This window comes from Leptosomus discolor, chromosome 16 (genome assembly GCF_034619465.1).
Source record: "Leptosomus discolor isolate bLepDis1 chromosome 16, bLepDis1.hap2, whole genome shotgun sequence".
Classification (NCBI taxonomy): Eukaryota; Metazoa; Chordata; class Aves; order Leptosomiformes; family Leptosomidae; genus Leptosomus; species Leptosomus discolor.
In genome coordinates, this window is record NC_141406.1 from 10,062,408 (window position 1) to 10,089,400 (window position 26,993).

The window sequence follows — 26,993 nt, forward strand, 5'->3', positions numbered from 1 at the left end:
TGTTTAAACACCCAAAGCAACACATCTCTATGGAACATTTCTAAATTCAATGTTAGGCTGCTCTCATCTTTAACTGGATGGGGGAATAAGAAGGTGCAGAACTCAAAATCTGTTATTAGACCTTTAAACTAAAATTAAAAAGAAAAAAAACCCAAGAACCACTGTTCATTTCTCATGGAGAATTCAAACCCTTCACCAGCATGTTCCTAGGAATGTTTTTCTGCTTGCAAGAGTTAGCATCACAGGATTGCATCCACCTCCCCTCCCTGGAGCACCATGGCGTTGTCTCATCTGTGGAATGAGATGTCATAGGGCTGCACACATCAGTGTTGCTGTCCACACGCTCGTCAGCACGAGGCTGGCTGACAGTCTGAGCACAGGGCAAGCCCGGAGGGACGGGGAGGCCGAGGTGCAGGAGCAGACCTCGTAGCCGTTTTCTGAGCGGCTCTCGTCGTGCTGCCCTGGTTTGGAGCGTGCCCCAGTCCTGCTGCTCCCGGCTGCTTCTGGGGAGTCGGACTGCATGTCGCTGCACACCAGCCAGTCTCTGGCAATGGACTGGGGATAACCAGGCTGGGCCTCCAGGTCACTGTCCAGCACTTTCCAGTACTCCTTGCCTCTGAAGAAGTAACTTGCACCTGTGAAGAGACCAAAACCCAAAGGCAAGATGAGCGGCGATGGGTACTCTCCCAGTGGAAAGCTAAGCCCCAGGGAGTGGCGGTACATACTGCTTGCTGCCAATACCCTCTCTCACTGCAGGAGTGGTGGGATGCTCAGAAAGATGATCCTGTGCCCGTCCAGGATCTCTCACACCAGCCAGGAGCCACCAGACAGATGGGAGGCAGGTGGTGAGATGTCACCTCTTCTATGGTGGGTCCTAGAGCAGATGCAGCCCCCTGGTACTGAGGGTGTGCAGGGTAAAAGGCCTAGTAAATCCACAGCTGGATACACCATACACATCTCTTGGTGGCTGTTGGTGGACAGTCTTGTAAAAGGGCATGGTAAGGCTGAAGACGACCTCACCTACCTGTTAATGACCTGGCATGCATACTGCTATCCCTGAGCTCAGATAAATAACCCGAGCCTGGCAGGGCCCTGGGAACCTTCTGCTCTTGAGTGTGTTTCTTCCACTCTGAACTGGGAGGCTGTGAATTCTCTAAGCAGGTCCCATGACCATGGAGGACTCCTACCCATGTGAACAGCCAGTCACTCTCAACAGCTTCGGAAATTCAGCTTGAAAAGCCTCTAGAAATGTCCCTCCCCTCTGCCTTGTTTAATGGTTGCTATTACACTGTTAGATCACCAGTAAATAAAACCTGGAAATGCCACTTTGTTGTGACTGAATGGGTGGTTTTAAACATCTGTGACAAAATTTTTGTGGTCTTTTCAGGGGGAAGAAACAACTGAGAAATCTCATCCCTGGAGGAAAAGTTATAACTATGGGGAAAACATCTCCTTTAAAAACATTTTCTGTCCACATCCTCATATATCTAGCTAAAAAAACAACGACCACAAATTCAGCGAGGAGCAAATCAGCACATATTAGGATAAAAATCACTGCAAAGCAACATCAACTGTGTTCTTTTAATAAAATCAAATTATTAGGCCCCCAGGATATTTTTGTTGCCTGCTTGAAATTACAAAGTCTTTTAGTGAGCAGCGCGGGGAGCTCTGGCTGGAAGCCTACCTCCCTCTTCAGCTTTCAGACACTGGGAACTGTCGTCCCATCTGGGTCTCAGCAGTTTATGTCGGCAGGCGCAGTCCAAGGGTCTAGAGCTCAAGTGCAAATGATGCACTGACATTTTTTCTTGTGTCTCTTTGAACCAGCATATGGACTCACCATCTGACCACCTCATGGCATCATCTAAAGGGCTTGGTATTCCCTTCCACAGGATGGTCTCTGAAGGGTACCCAGGATCCATCCTCCGCTCGTGGTCATCATAGCACCAGTAGAGATTGTCCTTAAAGAAATAAGTCTTGTCATTGTGGGCCCAGGAGAAAGCGGCGTCGATTCCTCCTAGTGGCAAACCAAAGTCTGAGATCGGCCGTGGGTATCCTTCCTCCACGTTATTGTCTTTGAAGACCCAGTATCTGTCTCCTATGGAAAGGAAAGAAGCACAGAGCAAAATCACATTTGATTCACAGCCAAAACAAGCATTCCCCCACAGACAAGCTGATGTTTCATTATCTGTTGCCGTGACAATCCTCAGGACTGAGCTCTTGGCATTTAAGGATGGGGATGGGAAGGTAGCAGCCTGATGGGAAACCTCCATCTTTGAATAGTTGCTTTTCTGTGTCAGGCTCTCCACGGAGCATAGCCCCCCTTCGCTCCTCAACGGCTGCAGGCATGATGGTCCTGGGACACGAACGTGCCAACAGCGTTAGTACCCTTGTCACTTTAACGTATTTGGTGGTGGCATTTGGTTTTCTGACCCTTTGATTTCTGCCTGATATCCAACTGCAAGAAAACAGAAAGTTACATGGAGCTTTTGTGGCAAATTAGGGCCTGGACAAATCCCATCCCAGCAGCTCACTGCTCTTCAAGTGTCCTACGTAGCCACCCACCCTGGCCCTACGCTGGGCAGGACAGAACTGTTAATGTGGTTTTTTTTTCTGATAAAAATGAAACACAACATGACTGGTCCCTGGTCTGTGGCAGAACAAGAAAATGAACCCAGATCTCTCAATTTCTACATAATCCTTAACCACTGTGACAGTCTTTCTGTTTGTACGATGTCTCTTTGGGAACCTCCAGTGTGCTTTTAGGTATCACACAACCTATATTAAAGATCAGTCTTTTTCCTCCCTCGGTTTTCTAGAAAATCTGAAGAGGCACTTAAATACATGCCCACGTATCAGCAGCAGGACCTTAGAGGCTGGGGTAATTTGTGTGCTCTGGTTTCTGCCCAGGGATCAATGAAACAGTGCTGGAGAAAGAATGAGACAGTATTTTATAGCTGGAAAGAAAATCTTGAGTTTAATCTTAGGAGCAAGGCAAGACTAACACACACATCACGTGTGACCACAGAGCGCTGTGCCATGCAGGTGCAAGCCCCAGCTGTGGCACAGCTGTAATTCCGGCCTCACAAGCAGCCAGGAGGAGCCCCTGGCCCTGAGCTGCCGGAGGTCTGCGTGTCCCCAGCAGGGAGAGAAGGGAAGGAAGCGAGCGAGTGCCGCTGGGGTCTGCAGTCCTGACTGGGAGGGTCTGGTGTCAGGCCTAAGGGCTGCCACGCGCCATTCCCTCTGGATTCAGGGAATGGGAGAGCTGGGCGGCTGCCCGAGGCAGCTGGAAACACACGGCAGAGCCTTTTGCGTGCTGTTCCTTGGGGAGCCGCAGGGCTCGGTGTGGCTCTGCAGTGCTCAGCGTGCAGGCAGCCTGGAAGGGCTTCGGCTGCACTTGGAAACGCTTCTGTGAGCGGAGAGGGGTGTGCGGGACGTAAGCCATTCCTTGCTGGAGGAATCAAAACCAAATTATTGCTGAACCAAGCACTCCTGAAACTGATAATTGCACCACGCTGGAAGCAGAACGGTCAGGAGACAAAAAGCAGTTTCCAGCCGGGGAGCACGGAGGGCTGGGATGTTTTTAGCTCTTCAAATACACAACCTTTCCGAAACAAGAGCTTGTGCCTGCCGGGGGCTTGGGTGACATTCAGTGCATGGGTAACAACTAACCAGCACAGGTGGATGGTTCATGGAGGACTTGGACATTTGTATAGGAACCAAGAGCTAACGTCTTTCCTCCAGCTCTCCTGAAAGAAACTTGCAAGTCATTTTAAATAAAAAGAGAGGATTATACCACTGATTTTAAGGAGAAAAAAAAAAATTGTAACAGAAATATAATTAGCAAAACCAAGCTCTTCAGGTTTCAGTTTCGTCCCCTCCGCTGCTTCTTTTCTCAGCAACAAACAGTATAAAGAGAAAAGGCCAAAGAAGGAACACAAACCTGTAAAGGGTGTGTTTGGGTGGTTCCTGCTTTTATTTCATTCTTGAAAAGCTAAGATTTCTGTTAGGTTTGGCTGAAGTTTTTCTTCAATGACATTTCCCTTACTTTCTGGAGAATGTGACTGCTGCTTTTTGCCTGCCCTCCCTACGAGCTAGTTTCTTCTGGCCTTGCTCATGGACAACAGGTCTTGGACCTGCCCTGACAGATGCTCAACAGCTGACATGGGTGACTCCTGCCTGCAGGAGAGGGGAAAATACTGCCAAGGTACCTTGGCACTGGGCTCTACACTAGGAGACACACGTGCTACCTCCAGCACCGCGTTCACTCACACCTTTGAAGAAGACGATCTTGTGGTCGCTGGTTCTCTCGTAGACGGCATCCAGGCTGTCCAGGTTGAGCGGCAAGCCCCGCCAGAAACGGTGGATCTGAGCCGGCTGGAGGGAGACCAAGTGCTTATTGCGAGTCAGTCTCCAGAAGTACTTGCCTGGAGGAACAGACTGGACATTACTGAACCACACTGCAACCCACCTTCGCCGGGGGAGATGAGTGCCAGGCACACGGTGGCAGCAGCGGAAAGCAAAGCACGTGAGATGGGAGCTATGAATTAGAGGCATCCTGCTTTCCACCAGCAGCTGCTAGTGCTTTCTATTTCTGGCAGCGATTAGGAGAAATTCCCTTTTTGGGATCAAAATAATCCTCCGGACATTGCACTGGAGCTGTTATACTGCTGTCTCTGGTGTGAAGCTGCGCCGCTGAGCTGGAGCAGGTGAGAGAAGCCTTTCATCTCCTCCCTCGCTGCTCTGCGTGGGACCTCCTGAGAGCCAGCAGGACCAGGCAGCGGCTGAAGCTACGCCAGGCACCAGCAGCCACCAGCAGCATTTTTCGAGAGCCTCCAAAGAAACATCCCTATTTTGCCTCTCCTGGACCACCCGCAGCTTCCTGCACACAGAGTGCCCAGCTGCTTTCATTTTTAGAAATGTGTATGATGTTATAATGAAACACAGAAATATCAGAGGGATTTTTTTAATGAAGAAAGGGAGTAAGAAAATAGAGGAGAAGGAAATTGCATTAATAAAACTGGACGGGGTTGAGGTGGGGAAGGAGGGACAATTAAGGAGTTTGGTACTATCTAGAGGTGTAGGATAAGCAGGGGACATCAGAGCTGTGGTGCTCCCAGGGGCTGAACGTACCGGCGGTGTAAGCAGACACATTTCCAGCACCTGCAGCAACACTGTCCCAGCTAGGAAAGAGTTTGGCTTGGGGTATTTTTGGAATATTTTGGGTAATGGAAAAGGAAACAGGTTTGTTCTCTGTGGGAAGGATGCCAAACTGTGCCCTGCCGAAGGAGCTTTATGTGGGATTTCCCGAGGAATCTTACTGATTTTAGAGGGAACTCAAAACCCAACTCTGCCCTCTCTGGGATTCTCAGCCTGAGTTTTTGTAGCACGTTTCATGCTGCATTTTCTCTGGAGAGCTCCACACAGTGAGATCCGAGCAGAAGCAAGATGTCTAAGAGCCAGCTCTCAACTTTGTCTCATATTTGTTATTGCCTGGTAGAAATTATTGCATGTTATTTACATCTGCTCTTGCATGGATTCCCAAGGGAGGATAAACAACAGAAACCAAAGATGCATCTTCAGATTTGTATTCATGACACTCAGCCCTTTCTCCATGGCCGGCAGCTTGTGACACCAGCTTTTAAAATTTTATGGAAATTGGATCTTAGCCTAATAATGCAGAAGGCGAAACTGTTAACACTTAAACATCTGCAGAGAGGGGATTTTATTCTAATTATAAGGATTTATATCATATTCTTGTTCTTCTGCTCCAGTTTGCATATTGGCTTTATCTGCCTGAAACCCACAAATGAATAATACATTCAAATGTGGTATGAATTGCCATAATTACAGATTCTTTTTAAGAACGTAAAAAAAAATAGGATTCAAATTTGGTGGCCATTGTACATCGATGGAAACATATGTAATTAAATAAAGATGATCTCTGCATCTCTAATTAGCGAGGCACTAGACAAAGCCAGATTTTTACTTTTTTAACGAGAAATGCAGCTCAACATAATTCCTTCTTTAGTAGATAAGCATCTGAACTTCGGAGTGCCCTGGGCTCATTTGAGACAAGGAGGGAAGCCCCAGTGCTTTTGATGTTTCAACTCTTTGCCACTGATGAGCTCAGCGGGTGTGCAACTGCAGGAAGCAAGCTTTAAGTCTACCCTCAAAGTCAGGCATAGCCTAGGCTGTTGGTTAGTTTGGTTGTTCTTTTGATAAGCCATCAGGAAAAAGCAAAAAGATACAGCAATTAAGTAGCAAGGAATTCTTAATGCAATGGCTCCCGTCTGCCTGTGCTTGTGTTTTGTCACGGCCAAGCCTGCTCGCCAAAGTGCTGTGGTGGCTTGGACGATCGTCAGCCAAAGCCAGATCCATGGGGGAATTGCTGCCATTACCATGCAGAAATACAATAAAATAAGAAAATATTCTAACCCTGTGTTTGTTTAAAAACCTCCCACCGAGCTGGCAAACTGAGCAGGATGAGAGCCAAGTGTAAAGTCCTGCTGTCTCGAGTGTCTTGTTTTATATGGATGATGGGTTGAGGCAATTGCTTTCTTTAATACGAGGTGATTTTGATCCCAGCTGCGTACCGTACTTTGGCTGCCTCTGGCAAGACTGCTGCATGCACCGTGCAGACAGACACATGGGCCAAAGTTGTTTTAAAACTTCAGGAGTCTGTAGCAAGGCACCCAAGTCAAAGCAAGCTGTGTTTTGGAAGCGCAGAGAACCCACCGATGCCTTCAACACGACAAGTCTGGGAGCCATGGGGAGCTCCAGTCGCTTGTGGTGGGAGAGGCTATTTTTTGGCTGTGGAACCAGCCGGACCAGCTCTGAACAAAACATCCATGGATGGAGGGAGTTCATCACTGGTTGTCATTAAAATCCTGCCCCAGAGGTGACAGCCCTGCTCCTTGGTGCCCAGGACGGTTTGGTGGCAGCAGCGGGGGCTCTGAGGGAGGTGCCGGGCTCCAGAGGCAGCCGTGCAGCTGGCACCCACTGACACTGTGGCTCTTTACATTTGCATTTTGGACCACAATAAATATATCCAAAAATAGAGACCAAGACGGATTTCTCTTTAATCTTTTTTTTTTTTTTTCCCCCTCTGAGAGACAGACAGCCATTTATCCTGGACACCAGTTCTTGTCTCTTATTTTCCCTTCTTCACTGTGGCTTTTTGGAGCTGGCATCTGAACAAATACTGCAGGGGAACAGCCTCCATATTGTGCACTCTGAGGGCACAGACAACATCAAATTCTCTGGAGCCCTTTTGCCGTTGTTGCCTGCAACCCAAGACTTGCACTGTGATACCCAGATGGGTTATATGTGCCTGGACACTGCTCCTGATTCCTCAGGGAGACAGTCCTACTTCTCTGCTAGATGGCTTTGGGGTGGCCAAATGGTGGCCAGGGATGGAAAGAAGTGCCCAGTGGGCTTTTTTCCGTCTTGGAAAGATGGGAAGGAAAGCCCACAGAATCCAGCCTACACAGGCTCCGTATACCTGAGAAGGGATCCTCGTCAACAGCCGGGCACCCCAGGGACACACTGCCAGCAAGTGTTTGCTGACACAGAACCAGATGGCTCTGCAATTGCGGGCACGTTGTCTTTGAGCCGTGCACAGTGAGCAGCATTAGGGAAGGTGAAGTGTGGGAGGAAAGGAAAGTTGGAGGCATCCAGGAAAAAAGCAGTGGAGAGCCGCTGTTGCTCTGCTCATCCTTGGTTTGACCCAGATTTCGGCTTTGATAGCACGAGTATCAGATTTTAGTTCGTCACTTGGGCAGCGCAGTGCGATGGGCCAGACTGTGGTACAAGGTGCTGCGCTGGATTGTCACCAGCCTGGTCACTTCAGAGGGAAGCGTTAAACCCCAGGACGTGCCACATGGACATGTGCCTGCCCTGCTGTTAGGACACACGGCCCTTGTGGTGCTGCACTGGCTGGGCACCGCAGCGGGCAGGAGGGTTTGCCGCCACCGGCACAGCTTGCAGGTGCTCCTCTGGTCTCTCCTTCCTAACCATCCGCTAGACCCTCAACCCAGCTCGTGTCGCCCAGCTGCTCTTGGCCGCAGGTCCCACAGGTTAATTATGTGCTGGGTTTAAAAATAACCTTTTTTGTAATTTTAAAAATAAATTGTGTTTCAGTTTCACTGACTTCTTTTTGGATAAAAGAAATGGTCCATTTACTGTGCAGTCTGTTGGCTACCTCTAGCACAACCCTTCTCTTCCTCCTCCTCCCTCACGGTCCCATTTAGCTGTGATCTCTGCCTGTCCCCCAGCAGTGCCACTGCATGTCCCCAGCCATCGGCCACATGGGCACCTCCACCATGGCGCTGTGACAGACTGGCCATGAGCCGGGTGGTCTTCTTCCACACTGGAGGCAGGATTTGCATTGACATGAAAATTTCCTTATCATTCATCCTCGGCCTTAGCAGGCTGATTAAAGGTCTAAGCCCTTTGATGTGAGCCGAAAGGAGTCAGTGGCACTCAAGATGCCTCCCTGGGTCTGGGGGCCCTGCAGCCTGCAAACCCTGAGCCAGCTTATCCTCATCGCCCGCCCCAGCCTGGGCGACACTGCTGCTACAGCATGGCACTGTCACACCAGCGTCACCACAGGGTGACACACACAAAGGCCGCCGGCAGCGGGTGCTTACCTTTGAAGAAGAAAGCCTCTCCCCTGATCTGGGCCACTGCATCGAAGTGAGTGTTGCATCTGTTGGGCATGTCCCGCCTGAGCCTGCAGAGAGATGCCCAGGTGAGCACAGCCCAGGCGGGCAATGAGGGGCTGTGTCCTCCCCAGTGTCCCCCATCCCACGGACCACATCTCCCCTGCCCCCAGAGTCCCCAGCAGAAGACCACAGGCTGCATCCATCTGTTGTTCCTCATGCTCAAACCCAGCCACGTGCACAGGGATTTCCAAGGCAAGCTTGGGCAACCCTCAGCCTGAAGATAACTTCGTGGCAGACAAGCTCCCTGGGCCACTGGAGGACGTCGCTGGGAGTCAAACGGGGACATGCTCTACATTTACCAGCTAGCGTAACTGGTGAGGGCAGAGCTGGCTTGCCGCTCCCCAGTGGCACAGTGCAGCTCGGCCAGCTGCCCCTGGGCAGCAGGACACGTGGTGGATAAGAGCCAAGCAGCATCTCGCTCCAGTGACTGGGGACGTTGATGCTCCAAGGCTGAGCTCTGAAATGCCAGTGAGACGTGACAGAGCCGCAAAGCAGAAAGCAGACAAGACCAAACACAGGGAGACGATGCCACACGCAAGACAATGCCATGTGATATGTGATGAAAGCCACCTGGCAAGTCACAGCTGAGATGCTGAGCTGCTTTTAACAAGGTGGGTGGGAAAGGCACTGAGTATAAAGGACCGAAAACGCTGCGAAGCCCATGTGAGAAATGATGATTGATGGAGGGCAAGGAGAGGATGCTGGGAACATGCACAGAAAATGTGCTGTGGGTGACAGGGAAACATAAATCTAATTTGCTGATAGAAGAGTTGTGCTGGGCTGCCAGCATCAGCTTCATAGCCTTCTTTGACTACAAAACGACCCCATCCACCCTCCCAGTCACACACAGGGCAGGATGAAAGGTCTGGCACAAACAAGCGTCCTGCTCCTTCTGCTGCTGCTGCGAGACGATGGTCTCCTACAGTATCAGGGAGAAATGCTCTTGTCTCTAGGTCAAAACGGCCATACAGAGCCTTGTGGACAAGTTCTGTTAGAAGCTACATGGGAAGAAAGATAACTAATGGCATTCAGCATGTTCAAGGAAAAGCGTCCCTTAGGATCCTCATAGCCTTTCTGCAACCCCTGGCAGCTGGGACACCTTCACCAAGAGCAGGTGCTCAGCACCTCTGTACTGTGAGCTTCACACCGAGCAAGGAAAAGTGGGGTAAAGAAGGTGCTGAAGTGAGAAAAGTAACTGTAGCGCAGGGATATTTTTTCAAGATTATATTCTTCTTGGTCCCATTACTGTAGGAATAACCCAGCTGTTCACGCTCCAGTGCTGTTATCCCCTCTTTGCATTGGGGCACAGAGAGATGAAGTGACTTCTTCATGGTCAAACACCAGAAGAGGTCAGACCAGGAGGTGAAGATGACCTGCTCCATCTCTGCTGCTCTCACCTGCGGTGTTGCTGGTATCCAGCAAAAATATGTGTGACCATGACCTCGTGCCTTTTTGTTCAGTGTCCCTTCCTCTTTTAACTGTCCTGCTGCCCGGGTAGTAAAACAATTTGGTAACTCCAACGTTTATTAATCAGCTAGATCGAGAACTTCCCTTAATGAGGGCACGCTGGTTGCTTGATGACACTCAGTGTAAGCAGTCCTTTGCCAATTCAAACCTGCGTTGGAGTTAGGCTACCGGTCCACTTGTTCCAATATTCACCCCCACAGGTACATTAGGGAGTTGCTCACCGTGGAAAGATGTAGGTAGGTTACGCTTGCACAAATCAGAATACTGCAGAGGAAGTTTGATTAAAATTTCAGCAAGGATGAATTCACCTAAGGGTGATGGGGACAAATTTCCATTAACATGAGTAAAATTTTGAGTCTTAGGGAAACACAAAGCATTCCAAGATGATATAGAATTTCTGGATGTGCCTTGAGTAATAGAAATTAGATAAGCGATAGATAGCACCTATCACTTGTTCCTGCTCTTAACCACTTCAGTTGTGGGCTGGCTGGTGAGTCTCCACACAGACTGCCTGAAAAAAGCAACAGCATATGCAAGAGATGATCAGGAGATGTGAAGAAGAAGGGGCACTTCTGTGTCTGCGTGTTTTCCAGAAGACAAGAGGTCCAGAGGGAAATACCGAAGCCAGAGTGAGCAGGCAAGATACTGATGCTTGAATGGCGCTTCACTACTAGATGTCCTTTGCAGGATCATCAGTGACAGCTGAAAAGAAACAATCTTGACTTACGGGACAGTGGAGCGATTCTCTGGCAGCTCTGGCAGGATAGGATGGTCATCGGTTTTGCTTACTTCAGGCTTGGCTGTGGGGGACACAGATTCCCTGACTCCTATGCGTAAAGACAAAGAAGCAGTAGAGGGGTACACCATCCTCCCCACCAGGCTCCACTCACCCCAGGAAACAGCTAGTCCAGCATGCCCCATGCCAGAAACGGGCTGTAGCTGGGTGAGGGACACGAACTTACCGTAGAGTTGCCAGATTCGGACTTTGTCCTCGTAAGGTAGGTCATACTTCAGAGGATCCCCCACTGGACCTTGGTAGTACGGTCTCATGATAGACTCTATGGCAGAGATGTGGGTCAAGCCAATGGCATGGCCAAACTCATGGACAGCTACAGCAAATAGGTCCATCCCATGAGCATCTGGAAATAAAGACAAAACTGAAATAATAGTCACTGCATGCTGATTGTATTTGAGGGGTTTGGGTGGGCTGTAAGAGAAGGTATAGGTATATGTTAGATAAACTGGAAAGAAAAGCTTTGGAATAGGTGAAGTTTGAACAGGACATTTTTCTCCAATCGGAAAAAGGAAACTGAAGTGTATCATATGGAAATGGAGAGCACGCCAGACATCAGCCCACAGTGTGAGTCCTCAGCCCCATACAAGCCTAGGGATCACCCCTCTTATTCCCAGATCACCGATGGCACCTGAGAAAGAGCCAGACAAACGTTAGAGAGAGCGACCTCGGCACAACAGTCCATCATCCCCGCTAACCGGCACTGCAGGAGCTGGGTCAGAGCAGTCATCTCCCGTATCTCATGCCTGCCCTGAAGCAGTTGCTGACACAGCCTTTGTGATGCCCAGAATACCAAATTTCTGCAGCCGCCAGCCAGAAGCTCGTCAAAGCCTGTGATAATAAGCAAAGCCATGTGCCAAGGAACTAGTGAGCACATGGCAGTGCCTGCCTGCCCGTGGTGCTCTGCTGGGCCTTCCCTGCCTGCACAGTGCTGGCACCGCACACTGCTGCCCTGGCCAAATCTACCAACAACACCTTCCTGCACGCACACAAACGCAGAGCTGTTCACCTGCTCATCGGCCACCAACGTTGCTCATCTACCTGCTGTCCTGACAGAAAATGGCAGAAGGGGCAGGTGACCACATCCAGCTTGTTTCCAGAGGACTGGCCCATCTTCTCCCCTTCCACACCTTGCGCTGGTGCGGCTGCATCTCCTGGGTCTGCTTCCTTAGGCAAACACTTTGATCCTCATACACTCCGCTAAGCACCACAGAGACTCTATTGGACGTTGATTCCTCCTTTGGTGACTTTTTTCCTCACTCTGGCTCTCTCTATTCTCAAATTTCCTTATTTGCAATCCAATCCCTACTGCCTCACACTGCACCCACACACACAGACCCATCCCATATTCTCTAGAGTCTCAGACACTCGGGTCAGATCTCAACAGGGGTGAACGTCCACTTCCAAACCTACATCACTGCTGCCAAAGCAAAGGAGGAACAGCTTGCAGGAGCCGTACAGGACTGATCCTGCACGGTGCATTCCCACCATCCAGCCCCAGATCAGCTGGGCCAAGCACTTGTGCAGTTGCTGCCCCTCACTGCACAGCAATGCCCTGCAGAGCAATACCAGAGGGTGGCAATGATTTTAAGTACAGTTCTTACAAAGATCATGATTGCAAGTATTGTAATAAAAAGGCAGCGAGGTGGGAAAGGTCTCTGCATCGCTCAGGGGAGCCCCACGTTCTCTGAGCCACAGCTGGGGCCAAAGGACATGGTCACGTAGAAGCAGCCGTGGCTGATCCTGCACAGCCCTTAGCACTCCCCACCAGGCTTGGGGTGTTGGAGGGGGATATTTTTGCTGAATTCTGCTTTTTCCTTCATGACTATTATTTACAGTGTCTGTAAACAGCCGGGATTTTTATAACCTGTGCTGTTTTCCCCAGCACTAGGAGAGAACAAGACATATGCTTTCTGACATTTTAATACCAAACTGACAACCTTGGGGATATTTTTATATCACCTACCAAGTTGTTATTTTTGAATCACTAGGGAGAACAAAATAAATAAAAGATGAAGCTCAGATAGCTCCAAGACCTTCAAAATAGAGGGCAGCTTTCTCACCGTCAGGCTCATCCTCTCCTTCCTCAGCAGTGCTTGGAGGGATCCTCCCTGCGGGGCTGCCGGCCCTGAGCCTGCTCCTCCACACGAGCTTCTTTCACAATGAGCATGCCCAACTACCAGCTACAAAAGGGAAACCATTCTTTACTTCATCACATAACACATCTGCTACGGCAAGCTACCAGACCTCAGCGCTTGCCTCTGCCCTGTGTCTCTGCAGAGCAGAGCTGCTTTTTTTTTTTCTTCCCCATAAGAGACACCGGTTGGGGTTGCACAGTGGCATGAACCAAGGAGCAGGTTGAATCCCGAATAATCAGCCTGTCCTGACCTTTAGCCTTAACCTCAGACCTCCTCCAGCACGTCTGGTGAATACTCCTGCCCACTCAGCGGGGATAGACGGAGGTCAGCTGGTGGGCAGGGAGGAGAGGGGTGGGGAAAAAGAAGGTATTAGCTGGTTTCAGAGAAGATGATTAGGTCTAAATGAAACCATTAAGCTGAAGCAGTAGGAGCCCACTGGGAGGCTGGCGGAGGAGGTGGTGTGACAAGTAAATTAGCAGCTGGTGGCTGCAGAGGAGACACTCTGTCAAAACATGTCCAACATGAAGGTTTGGGACCTGAACCCCACAGATGGCTCACACAGCTGAGGAACAATTGCTTCTGCTTATTAAAACTCTGCTCTAGCCAGACGAGACGAAATAAAAGGAAAAAAAAGAATAAAACTGTAACTTGTAACCATCCTGATGTCAAGTAATGGACACGAGATGGCAGGAAAAGCCTAGTGTTCACAGGGGCCTTTTTCCCTGCAGACCACAGAAGCCTTTCCAGGCAGGTCAGCTTATAAATACGCATTAAAAATAGGAAACCAGGATGCGTGGCAGTGAAGCCACCCAAAAGATGCCAAAGTCAGAGAATGCAGTTCCCATCTGAGAGCTCCGACAGCTGCACATCCAACCTGAAACCTTCCGGGTCCCAGAAGGGATGGTGACTGGGTGTGGGTGATGAGGAGCATTGCAACTGCTGATATGATGGGGAGAAACACAGAGATGCCATCGAGGCTTCTAAGAACACAGAAGGTCCTCAACGCTGTCGCCATTTCACTAGCAAGGGCGAGGGGGGAACCAGAAGGTGGTGTCGGGATCCCCAAGCCCGTGGTGAAGGCACAGCAGAGGTTAAACCACTCTAACCGCCAGAGCAGAAGAGGAAAACTGGAAGCCCTTGCGTTTGACTGCAGCTCTATCACCCTGACCTACCTGACGATCGGAATGTCCAATACTCATCATCGTCAAAATGAGTGTCTCCCGCTGTATGATGGTCTCCAGGGAAGAAAGCATGTGCCACTGTCCCACCAGGTCCGTCAAAGGGATAGCCGTCATTGTGATCTGCCTTGGAGAAGTCTATCTGGATGTCAGCGTTGTTACCTGCCACTTCGTGGAAATTCAGTGGGGTAATGTCGCTCCAGACCTTCAGGGCGTAGTACATCAGGGCTCGGACTGTGTCGTGGCCCAGGTGGGACTCTTTTGGGAAGGTGCGAACTCTGAAATAAAGAGGGCAAAAAAGAGGTCAGTAGCATGAAAGATCTTCTCTGAGGACCACCAGGAAGGGCTATGCAGACCTTGGTGAGGCCTCCAAACCTTTTAGCGCTCCTCCAAAGTGCCCTAACACCTTTATAGATGTGCCTTTAAGTCTCTGAATCACATCGATTCCAGAGCTATAAGGATTTCAGAGACTGAATTTGGGTCCTCTGGAAAGACCAAGCCAGTTTTGTCCACCAGAGTGTGAAACATCCCACACTTGTGAAACACAACCAGGATTTGAATCCAGACACCTCCTGATCCTGCTGTACCAGGTGGCAGTCAGCCTCAGAGCAACACTTCATGCACAAACTGCTGTTAACGCCCAGGTCTACGACTTTGGCCCAGCCTTGGAAATGCCAATGCTGTAAGTCCCTTGCCCCTTTTTTTTTTTTTCTCAAGCTTCCTTTCAGCTATTGACAATTATTTTCTCACCACTTATTCGTTCCAAGCACAACCCAAATATACAGACATTATTGACTTCTGAAGCCTTTGCACCACACACAGGCCCATCAGTTTTCCCACAACAAACAGCAGGTCATTGCTCATTCTTATTACACACACAGAAATCCAGTACGGATTTGCTGCCTCCATATATTTCCCAGCATGTCTGCTGGAGGTATAAAATATACTCTGAAACCAGTACACTGCCAGAAATCTCTGAGACTGCAATCCATAACAAGGAGGAATAGAAAAGGATGCATTTTATGTAAATCACCTTCAAAATCCCTCCAGCCTATTGCCTGCAGGAGACAGGCTATCTGATGGAGCACTGTAGTTGAGAAACTCTTGCCTCGCTTCTCAGTAGAAAAAGCATTGATGAGCAGGGGCTTACAACACTACTGCATACATCACAGGGCTGTTACAGCTGCATCAGCACTGCATCCCTTGGTCCCCAGCTCTGCCTTGCCCTGGAAGAGAAGCCAGGTGGGATGAGCCATGTGCTGGTGTTTGACCTGCAGCTGCACGATTCAAACCTCACTTTTGGTCTGAGCTGGAATGAAAAAAAGTCAGTGTTTCCTGTATAACCAAACCTTGAAAAAGAATTCCTAATATTGTTGATTTAATAGAGGAGATGAAAAGACAAAGATGCAACAAGGCACCTTGGCTTCTAAAAGAGTATGTTTAGATAATCTTTCATTGACAACTTTGACAAAAATAAACATGCTCCAGGAAAATGTACTGTTGACTGAGTAATTATTGACAAAAACCAATTCTGCTGGAAAATTTCTGGCCAGCTCTACCCCAATAATAATGGATACTTTATTTCTTGTGTACCAGCACACCAACCAAAATGTTCATGAAATATTAATGGCTTGACAGATTTTTAAAGGCTGAAGCAACAATTATGATCACCTCACTTGCCCTCCTGCATAATGTAGCTGGGAGAGCATTGCTCAGTATTACTCCACTCCCCAGCACCAGGGTGAAGTAATGACCCAACTAAACCTCTAGAAGTAATTACAGGTGTCAGAAATGGACGCCACACCACTCAAGCTCTTCCTACAAGTAATTTGGTTACTAGGAGACACCATGGATCAGAGAAGGGAAGTAGGAACAACTTGCTGACTGAGGTTGGATGCCCTTGCTTTCACGCAGTCCAAGGTGGGTACCACCTCCCGACCTGGGCAAAACTAGCGAGGGTTAAATCCAGGACAGAACAAAAAGGGACTCCCGAGAACAAGCAGAAATCTCACTAGCAGTTTCTCTGAAGAGCTTGGGAACCCCACCCTAGAGACAGTAGGAATGAGATGAGCGATCAGGCAAAACACACCACAGCCACATAAGAAAAAAATCACTCGTATCTACTAGGGATACACTAGGGATAGCCTTTGCTATCCCTAAACTATTCTGGGCAAAGACAGACCTTATCTACTAAACTAAATGAGTCAGCATATATGTAGGATCAGGCAATTGCAGGACTCCAAACAAAACACACTTGTAAAGACGACAGCATGGAGGTACGACAGTATCAGCATGGGATTAGAAAAGATAATCTTCAGGCAATTTTTTAATTTTTAGAAGAGACTGGGGCTGGGTGTAAACCTCTACAGGACAAAAAAAAAAGGCCACTTGGTTTCCAGATATTCTTTAACTAGGTGTCATCTTCCACAACACTCCTCTGGACTTAGGTAAACTCTTTGCTGCTTTAATCCCGACTGAACAAGTCCCTGTACGAGTAAAACACATCATGTTTCGTCCAGGAGTCACAACCTGTCTCCAAGATCATGGTGCCTAGGATACAGACTCAGATCCGGGGACATTATCTGCTCTTCCCTCAAGCCCCACTCAACCACGTGAGCCCCTCCCCTCCTCTGCTGTAGAATGAGGATAATAAATCTGATCTCCCTTGTAAAAGGATGGTGGATGAAAAGCCCTGTCTAAAGAGACAAACATAATTAAAATTCAACCCAACCCCTGACTCCAGAAGCATTAGATTAAGGCAGAAACAGTGTCAATACTTATTTTGCTTCTTATAGAAGGTTCTGCACCTCTGAGCTGACCCACATTTTATTAAAATGCTGCAGCTGTAAGTGAAAAACTCCCCATCCTTTATCCATTACCACCGTTATTTTTCAAGAGAATCCCATCAGGGTTTTTCAATTCAGCATCTGATTTGATTGCCGGAGCTCTTCTAATTGTTTTCAATGAGATTAAGAGAAGACTATTAGGCTGATAGGATGTTCATTGGCCTTGCATTACCCAGTTCCACTGAAAAGGAGGCACAATTCTAACGTCATGCAGATGCAGACAGGACTAAATAAGCTTCCTTCTACCTTTATTATTTTTATTGATATTTGTAGTAAATGGTGCTTAGGTACCCAGCAGAGAGCAGCTCTCCTTCTTCCTGGATGTTAGTCTCTCCTGAGACTCCCCTTGCAGAGCTTCAATCACAGGCGAAAGCCTGATGTGAGTAATTGGAGAGAAAGCTCTCTCAAGGTCTCTGCCAAGCCCCTGGGAAGGTGGTGAGGACTCAGCTGCTTCAGTTCCTCTCTGGCCACCCCACCAACACTGCCCCGAGCTGCGGGGTCAGTCACATCCCTCTGCAAAGCCACATGCTGGGACACCCTGAGGAGCATCTGTCCCCACAGCAGATGGGGCCTGAAACAGCAGCTGCCAAGTAGTACGTGGTTGTAAGTGGCACAACTGGATGCCAAGGAGAACATCTCTACTCTGCTTTTAGAGCTCACCCAGCTGGCAGCTCCGCCATGCAGACAAATGAAAGCTGACTTTCACCTGGCTGCTGCTAGTCCTTCACATGTCCCCTGGGTCCCCTCCTTCGCTTGTCCCATCCCAAAGAGAGTTTGGGTCCAAGCTGGTTAATAAGTAGAGGCCGGAGAGGGCTGATCTGTCGCTGTTCACTATCGAAGGGCACCCACACCAATGGTTCTTTTGATTTCCGAGTTCCTTTTTTTTGTTTTTGTCCTCCCAAAGCCAAAAGTGCAAGAGTATTAGTGATGTATGAGAAATCAATTGCTGGTTAATGAAAGCAATCCTTCACCTTCTGCAGCCTCGAAACTAGAGAGAAATAAAATAAATACTGATAACTAGCAAACACAGCAGGCTAAGGATTGCCTAATAAACACAAATTGATTTTTCTGGCAGGGGGAAGAGGGGACAGTTGAAAGGGTGGCTGCTTGCTGCCATGGCACAGCAGCCCCGATCCAGAGCTGCCACAACACCCCAACGCCACAAGAGGAAAGCAGTGGGGCTGTTTGCACCCTCCATTGCGCCTCTCCCAGCACTTTGCAAAAATTACTGAAAATTATCATCTTAGGGTGATAATCCTTCTCCTGCTCACATAGTGCCAGCGATGCCCTGCAGCCCAGCGATGGGCACTGGCACAGGAATAAGCCATCCTGGGGAGAAGGGGTGGGTGAAAGCAAATTTCACAGCCAGCTTCTCAGGCTGGGACAGGAGCAGCTGCTCCGGGTGGTGCTGCTAGAGCGGGGCCACCGCGCTTTGCTGCCTGCCCCAGCCATCACACCCTGGTGCCGGCTGCCAACGTGGCAGCTGCCTGCACTCTGCTCCTGCCACTTGGAGCTTCTCCTTCGAGGATCCCATGATAGGTGCGTTACGACAGTCCTAAAGCAGCTCCGCACCAGGGGGGTGACACTCCTGCCCCACGCAGGCACCTGTGACCCCCCAGGCAAGGGGGGGCACGACTGGTAGGTCCTCACGCTGGGATGCCACGGATTAGAGGAGGAAAGGCAGAGCATCAGGTCCATCGTGGCGACGGCAGCGTGGTACTGGGGGTTACCCTGGTTGCACAGCCTTACCCCGTGGTACCTCCCCAGCAGCTACCCTTCCACGCCTTGGTAAATCCGCATCTCAGGTCAGGCAGTGCCATACCTCCACCATGGTGGAGGATGCTCATGGCGATGACAGGCAGTGACTGACAGACGTCACTGCTCCTGTGCCGCCTGCCTTTGCTCCCGCTCTGGCACGTCATGTCCTAAGCATTGCCGTTTCAAAGACCGCAGCTTTGATGAAGAAGCACCAGAGACTCGTCCTTAACTAAAGATGGATGAAAGTCAGCTCAGTTTGGCAGCGGGCTGAGATTTTCGCAAGAAAAAACCTGGGAAATTTAGAAAGCTGGGCTTTAGCAGCTTCCCCACGCCCCAGGGAGTGCAAAGCATGTAGAGAGGGGGCACGGCCCTGACAGTGCTTTTCCCATGACTGCAAGGAGACAGAGAGCACCTGGGAAGAGACAGAGATGCCGGCTGTGAATTCCCCTTCTGCGGGACACAACCAGAAGCAATAAAGGAAGATTAGCAGCAGAAAAACCAGGCTGCAAACGTGAGGGGGAACTCACTGCGGGCAGCTCCTGGCGCTGATGCCAGCAGAGGGCATCCACGGCACGCCACCGCATCCCACATCTATCCCACTGCCACCTCTCCAGCATACTGAGTGCCCTGGTACCCATGTACGATGCAGAAGAAAAGAAAATAAAAATCCCATGAAAAGAAGATTTATATGCTGTAGTATCCTGGAAACTTCCCATGGAGACGAGGCACAGATGACTGTGGGTGTCTGATGCTGTACTGGGATGCTCTGATACTGTACCGTTGGCTGTGCAGGATGCAGCCTGTACTGTTTCGCCCCCCTTGCCCTCCAGTCCCACAGGCTGGCTGTACTTAAGGGGAAAAAGGAGAAACCTGAGCAACCTGCACACCTAGAAAATTTTGTTTGCCAGACACTGCCTCCTCCATCAGTGCAGATGCCTATCCCAAGATGATCCTTTCATACAGGTTTCTTACCTGTTTATTCCAGCCTCACAATTGTTCAGGTTTTTTTTGAATTTTTAAATGCATGCCGTAATGGATTTTGGTTTTGTTTTCTTTTTTTAAAATCTTCAATCAACGTGTAAAAGGTAAGCATGTAAAACTTTATGCCTCTATTGGCAGATTTTCATAGTAGTTTCAAAAAAGCTATTTTAAACTCAAGTGTTGGATGTAAATACTACGTTAGAGTTTCTATAATGCTATAAGCTATTGGCTTATACAACCTTCAGTTATAAAATACAGCCCTTTCTTGAACAAAAGCCAACATCTTGGAAAGGATCAAAGAATAAAAAGCAGAAATGAGTTTCTCAGGAGATGGATTTTTTTATGTCATACATATAAAACAGTCTCAAACCCAATCCCCTTTCTATGGCAATCTTCGCTGCAGCATCACAGTTGCCAAGGGGGTGGGAGGCCCCGGCTATCCCAGGGCTGCATCCACCACAACAGCCTGACCCCATTCCCCCTCCACGCTTCACTCCAGCCTGGGACTGTGGACACTGTGCTCCTGAGCACATCACCTGGCCCCTGCACCTGCCCCACCGCAGGACATAGCTCGGGTCTGCCCAGTCCAGCTTTGCTCACAGGACCTGCCGAGGTCAGGGCTGTGCACGAGCCTTGCGTCCTGCACTGGCTCTGGCAGCTCACAGGACATCAAGGCAGGTTTTGTTGTTTCACCCAAAGGGATTTTTTTTCCCCTCTGAAATACAAAGTTTATTCCAGAAGTCAGAGCTGGTCGACAGGGGGACAGGCTGAGCTTTTATAACGCAGGTCACTTCACTACAAGAAGCTGCCCATGAGCCAAAATTGTTTCTTACTGAAGCTGAGTTATGTTTATCTTCTCTGAAAATAAGGTTTCAGAGGGATGTGCTGGAACATGGACCAAATCCCTGGTAAGGCCACAGTTTCAACACATGTCAACAGCGACAGCCAAGTCAAGATTTGTTACTGCAGTAGGAGGTGGACTCGCTTGAGGGAAGATGTCAGATCGAAGAGAAGATTATTATTAATGAGGAGATCTCTCCGTAGCATCCACATGTGTTTTCAGAGTACTGCAAGCACCTCACAGTGCTCATCTTTCTTGGAGGAACAGTCACTGCAGCACATGGTCTTTGAGGGAGGAAAAAAAAAAAAAAAGTCCCAAAAAGTACACGGCTTGGTGGGACAGTGATTGATGGCCTTGTTTGCCAGTCCTGACCTGCAGCGTGACTGCAGGGGCTCTGGAAGTTGGACCCAAACTTCTGTGTATCACAGTTTTAGTGACCCATACTTGTTGCTCCCTGACATCAGGGGAAAAATACTCCCTTGTGGCAAGGACTAGGAGAAAAAAAGTGACTCTACCTAGAAAATGCTCCCAACCCTTGGGCTCAGGTGGAGCAAGAGAAGAAGCCCCATCTGTGCCAAGCCAAATCTGTGGCAGCTGCTTGAGAAAGCACAAAGTCCCAATGAGAAATGATGTTCTAACCATTGCCACACATCAAAAAGCTCCCAGCTAACCACTGGCTGAATCTGCACCATTCCCAGCTAGCAGCCAACCAGGTCCAAGAAGTCAAGGCTAGGATCAGCAGGAGAGTTTACAAAAATAGTCTGTGGGGTTCTGGGAGCACAGAGGGACCCATCTTAATGCATCACCCTGAAGCTCATCACGAAACCATATTCAGCCCAGGGCTGCATGGGATCAGCCCTTTGCTGCAACATTTCAGTAGGGGATGGTGAATTCCTACCTCCAGGACAAGTTTCTTTTGCTCCACTTGGTGACAGCCTGCACAAATCGCTTCCTCCTAGTCTCTGCGGTGGTGATGTCAGGCAGAGAGCAGCGAGGGGTCTTCATCAGCTCCAGTGTGGCTTCATCTAGATTTAGAAAAACAAATAATAGAAATCATGGGAACAGTGGGTTAAGAAATCCCAGCAGGGACAGGGAGAAGGGAAGTGCTAAGGATGCAGCAGCAGAGCGAAAGGCAGTGCGTGGGAGCCACTGGGGCTGGGCCCACCAACACCCATGGTGCCCCCCATGGGGCACTGAGCCCCATCCATGCCATGGTTGCACCCACCAACAGCAGCAATTCTGGCTGAAAGCCCATTTCTTCAAAGCACCCACCAGCTGGGGCTGCCAGGAGGTAAGGGGAGACAACACCCCACAGCCAGGAGGCTGGGCGCTAGCTCTGCTGTTAGTGTCAATGGACGGTTTTACTGATTTCAGAAGTAAATGCAGCAGGTTACCTCTTGTGTGACACTTTACAGATCTTAAACTTGTGTGGAAAACCACCTGTGGCCAGATTTGATTATGTTTTAAAACATAAGTTTTTAATTATTCTGTTTTATTCTCTCTTGCTGGATTTCCCATTGTTCCCCGGCAAAGCAGAAACATGTTCACATGTAAATAAACTGCATCGCTGTTCAGCCAGGAGCTCATTTGGACACCGTTTATATTCCTTCTTACTTATTTTAAAAACTGAATGAAAGCTTAAAGCTCCTATTCTCATCTACTGAAAGGCAGACAAATTGTTCATTCACCCATTTTCCATGCTGGCTTTACCTCTTTACTTAAACACCTTGTTTTCAGATGCAAACCCATGTCCATGCCCTGTCCAGGGCAGCTCCCCAGGCCCATTTCAAACACCCCCTCCAAAAATGAAAATGCAAATGTATTCAAAAGGCCATCCTTGCTCCCAGACCTCCTGCAGCTTGTGATAAGGTGGAAGAGAAATATTGCACACGCTCAATTAAGAGTGGAGAAGGAAAGTCCCAGCAATGGGATGTGGCCAGCAGCTGCTCAGGCAGAAGCTGCTCCACGAGACCAGTGGAGGGCTGCCGGGGGCACTGGGATGGACGAGGACCGGCCTGCTAATTAGCAGCTTCTCATTAATTCTGTCCTGAGCAGCGGAAGCAAGCTGGCCACGCAGCAGGAGGTCGCGGCCGCGCGTCAGGGAGGGGAGGAGAGCAGACAGGCATCCTTCCGAGGGCCGGGATAATGCTGGCTTTCTCCTTCCCTCAATAAGGACATTGAGAGGAACGACCCTGGCCATGCCAGGAAAACATGTGTCACTTCAGCCTGGCCTTGGACCGCTCTGTCCCAGACAGATGTGGCCGCCACTTCAGGCAGAAGCCACGCACCACCCCGGCCCACTGGCTGCCGGGGAGGTGACAGGCTTTCAGCTGGATGGGGGTGACAGGGGGCGGGGGGTGCGTGTTCGCAGAGTCACTGTGGCTTGGCGAGAGCCCAGGAGACCCCCGCCAGCTCCGCAGGCACCTCGTGGCTCTATGTGTCATAAGCAGGAGCGAACAGCGCTGGGGCGATGCGACACCACCTTCCTCCCTCCCCTGTGCTGTGCCCCAGCAACAAGGAAACCAGAATATCTACATATACAAATCAGGAGGCTTAATCAGGATTTTCTTCAACTCCATGTGATGCTGCAATTACAGCTTTGAACAGGACAACCTATCAGTCTTAGTTTCTCAGTCTTTTTTTTTTTTCTTCCTCCCCTCCTTTTTTTTTTTTTTGAACACACCAAGAGCTATTTTAAGCTGTTTTAAGCACGACAGGAACCCCAAGGGTGGGTGGGTTTGGTGAAATAATTGCTTGCCTCAGGTTCTTGAAAGCACAAGGCAACAAAGCACCTGAGCCATGTAATTACTCTTACAGCTGCAAACTGGGCCATATGTTACCCCCATGTGAGCTTTTCCTGGAGATGATGCTACTCCACAACTCAGCATCAAGCCCCCTCTCCTCTGTGGACCTGCAAGGAGTCATCCTTGCACCCCTCTGCACCACAGTGGAGGGATCATGAGCCACTGACCTAGGACCCCTGTTGCCTCGAGCCCCCCGAACCGCTGCATGGCAGTGATGGCCTTGGTGAGCTCCTCCTGCGTCTGCAGTTGTCCTGTGACAGGATCCGGAGGAGGCAGATACCCGAATTTTGTCAGCCAGTCCTGTGAAACAAGGAGAAGGGCGGGGATGAGAAAAGGAAAGGAAGGAAATATATACACAAGGAAAGATGCTCCAAAGGTCCCGTCTGTTCCGCTTGGAAATCCTTTTCCCATTTACATGTTTATACCCGACTTCCCCATCGAACCACATGGTCCCTGCTAACAAACGGATGTGTCAGGACGGATCTGTACACATCACTTCAGTAATGGGATCCGGTGACCTTCACGCATTCCAAGGGTGACATCTAATTTTCCCACCCAGCTGCAGACCATCTTTGATAGCGGCGGCAGCGCAGCCCCAACCCGAGGGTTACACAGGCGCCTTTGATGCTCCCCTTGGACACTGGCAGCTCTCACTGGACACTTGTTGCAGGGCTGACCACAGAAAGGGCAGGAAAACTGCCTGTCACAAGGGTCAGGCAATGCCACATCCCTCGGGACCTCACTTCCAGTGGGAGCCCACAGGGGTCTTGGGGAGGGTGCCCAGGTCCGATGGAAGAACCTTGTTGACCTCTGGCTGAAGCTGCAGAGCAGCTGGGTTTTGCCCAACTTTGTCTCAGTCAGACCTCTCTGGCTGTATGTGCTGGGCTTTAAATTTTCTACTGTCCCCCAAGGTCACCACAGTAAGGTCATAGCTTCCCATGAGAGGTGAGAAGCGGGGACATTTCCTCCTCCCTGCCAGCACAGGGAACACCTCTGTGGCCAAGCACCCTTTACAAGTCCCCCTATGTCCTCACACTGGCACAAGGGCTGTGCCTGCTCTCCTGGTCCCTTCAGCCAGTGTACCACAATGCCATCATCCTGCTGTGATATTAATTGACTTGCTGTGACCTCCTGCTGCCTTCCAGTCCACGAACTGCTGGGGTGGCTGAGCTTTGGGACTGCAGTGCATTAAGGGTGCGAACAGCTTGGCAGGAGCTCCCTCCACCTGGTGAATATGAGCTGGGACACAGGGACAAAGACATCCCTGTGGTCCAAGCCCCCTCAACGCACCCTGAGGGTTTGAGGATGTTAGGTTAGCAGTTGGACTTGATGATCCTAAGGGTCTTTTCCAACCCAAATGATTCTATGAGGGTGGCTTATTTTACTTTGACCTTCACAACACCAGGATTTTGATTGGAAACAGATTCAATCATGAAGTCTCTGGCCCCCTTCTGAGCCACGCAGTCAGAGACCCTGATGGATGACCTCAGCATTGACACAAAACTAACTGAGCCCTCTAGAGAAAACCACCATGGAGATGGTGCTGCTTCCTCAGAGGCCACCACACGGTGTGGGAGCTTGGCTTGGACCCTTCCCACCAGTTCCCAGGCAGCAGGAGCACTGTGGCTGCAAAGTCTCGGCTTCCAGTAACCAAAATGCCGCCCCAGTGAGACCTGGTGGGTTTCCCAGCAATGCCATCACCTTTCCACCACTGCAGGGAGAGGTATGGGGACAAGGAGCATAGGAAAACCCTGCAACAGCCTTCCCCTAAAATTTGGCCAACACTAAAAAGTCATTCCTGGTGCTTGATGGCCCTCATCGTTTCAAAAAAAAAAAAACAACCCAAACAAAAAAACAAACAAACAAAAAAACAAAACACCAAAATCCACAAAACACAACAACGAAACAAACTATAAATGGATTTTAAAAAAAAGCACTGTAAGAAAATCTCATTGATGATGGCAACAGGCTTCTCTGCTTTGAATTATTTGTTCAAGGGGATGAATCAGCAGAGTCGCACGCACCCCAACAGCGCCAGAAGCACCAGGACTGGCTTACGGGTGAAGCTGAAACCTCAGCCACCCACAGCCCCTGACAGGGCCAACTGATTTATTTAAGAGGAGAAATAAATGGCTTTTCCCTCTATGCCCTCCTCTCCAGCATTTCCACATGCCCTGGTTTAACCATGTCCCTCCAGGTTGCCCTAAAGCATCTAGAGCCAGACACGGGTATCTCTACCACCAGAAAGTAGCAGGGACCTGTGCAGCACCTGCATGTCCCTCTTTGCCAAAGCCTAAGCAAACACGGCCACATGCCAGCAATCCCCCCGCCACAGGCGCCTCATTAAAACCAAGACCACTATTTGATAGGAATTGGTCTCTCAAAGGACAATACATTTTAATGAAGATGTTTTTCTTCCTCTTTTCAGCCTAAAACTGATGACAAAAATGCCATAAATCTCCTTCTTACAACTCCTTTCTAAATGTCTGGTGAATTATCTTTTAAATCCTTTCTTACCTTCCTTCTCGCTCCCCTCCCCTACCTCGGCAGAAGGATCAGCAAAGAATAACAATACTGCATGCAGGGAATGCCATAAACACCTACCCTCTCTTCTTTTTAGCTGTATCAAAGAATCTATTGAGCCTCTTGAAGACTGATATTGATCTAGCCTTCCACTGCAGTCAATGTGCCACAAATTTATTGTAGTCAGATTAGTGCCAAAAGTCAGTACCTGCTTATCGCTACAATCTGAATGTCCCACAGCTCGGTGTCACCTGCAGTGGCCACCCCAAACGGCACAGCATCCCCAGCCCCTCTCTAGCAAGCCCAATTAAACAATTGCACGTTTACAGAACTTTAAAACAGATCTCCCCACACTTGGTCTGGCTCTCCATTGAGGAACGTAGTCTCTTGTGCCACGTTTCTCAGTGGCAATTCACTTCCCTCCTCATCCTCCTTCACGGTTGCCTCATTTCAGTAGGGTGGTGTGTTATTACAGCCAGAAAAAGCAGCTTATCTGGCCATTTCTTGTTGCTTAATGCAACTCCACTAGCCACCACCTTGCTAGTAGTGCATTAGCATCATTGCAGCCTTCCCTTGCCATCATGCTGAAGGCCAGGCCAAGCACTCTCTCCTCTTCTCCCTGCTCCTATTTGTCCCTTTGCATAGCAAAAACATTTGTGACAGAAATTAGAGATACAATTCGCCCTTGATTGGTCATGAGAAATCAGCTGTGACACGGCGCTCGGCAGCCGGCCCATCAATTGACGAGGACGGTGGGGTTTAATTTGGTTTCTTCCCTGGTCATGGAGACAGCGTCATTTATTCTCTAACGACAGCAGAGCCGATGCTACGCCAGAGATATACATAACTCAGCTTTGCTCAGGTCCTCCTGGAGATGGAGGTGGCAGCAAAAGGCTGGGGAAAGCAAAGGCATGGTGAGGTCCAGCAAAGGTCCTGCTGCT

At 49.5% G+C, this 26,993-nt stretch overlaps 1 protein-coding gene across 1 annotated transcript in view; it reads right to left on the reverse strand.

Moving 5' to 3' along the window:
- Nucleotides 1–306: 306 nt before the first annotated feature.
- The window catches only part of MMP17 (matrix metallopeptidase 17), a 66,773-nt gene continuing 40,086 nt past the window's right edge, over nucleotides 307–26,993 (reverse strand). Inside the window, exons 2-10 of the mRNA XM_086474332.1 lie at nucleotides 23,697–23,829; nucleotides 21,624–21,750; nucleotides 14,294–14,577; nucleotides 11,153–11,329; nucleotides 10,918–11,017; nucleotides 8,649–8,731; nucleotides 4,272–4,424; nucleotides 1,838–2,095; nucleotides 307–635 (exon numbers count right to left, since the gene is read on the reverse strand). Coding sequence (XP_086330458.1) covers nucleotides 307–635; nucleotides 1,838–2,095; nucleotides 4,272–4,424; nucleotides 8,649–8,731; nucleotides 10,918–11,017; nucleotides 11,153–11,329; nucleotides 14,294–14,577; nucleotides 21,624–21,750; nucleotides 23,697–23,829 — 1,644 coding nt within the window. The remainder of the gene's footprint in view (nucleotides 636–1,837; nucleotides 2,096–4,271; nucleotides 4,425–8,648; nucleotides 8,732–10,917; nucleotides 11,018–11,152; nucleotides 11,330–14,293; nucleotides 14,578–21,623; nucleotides 21,751–23,696; nucleotides 23,830–26,993) is intronic.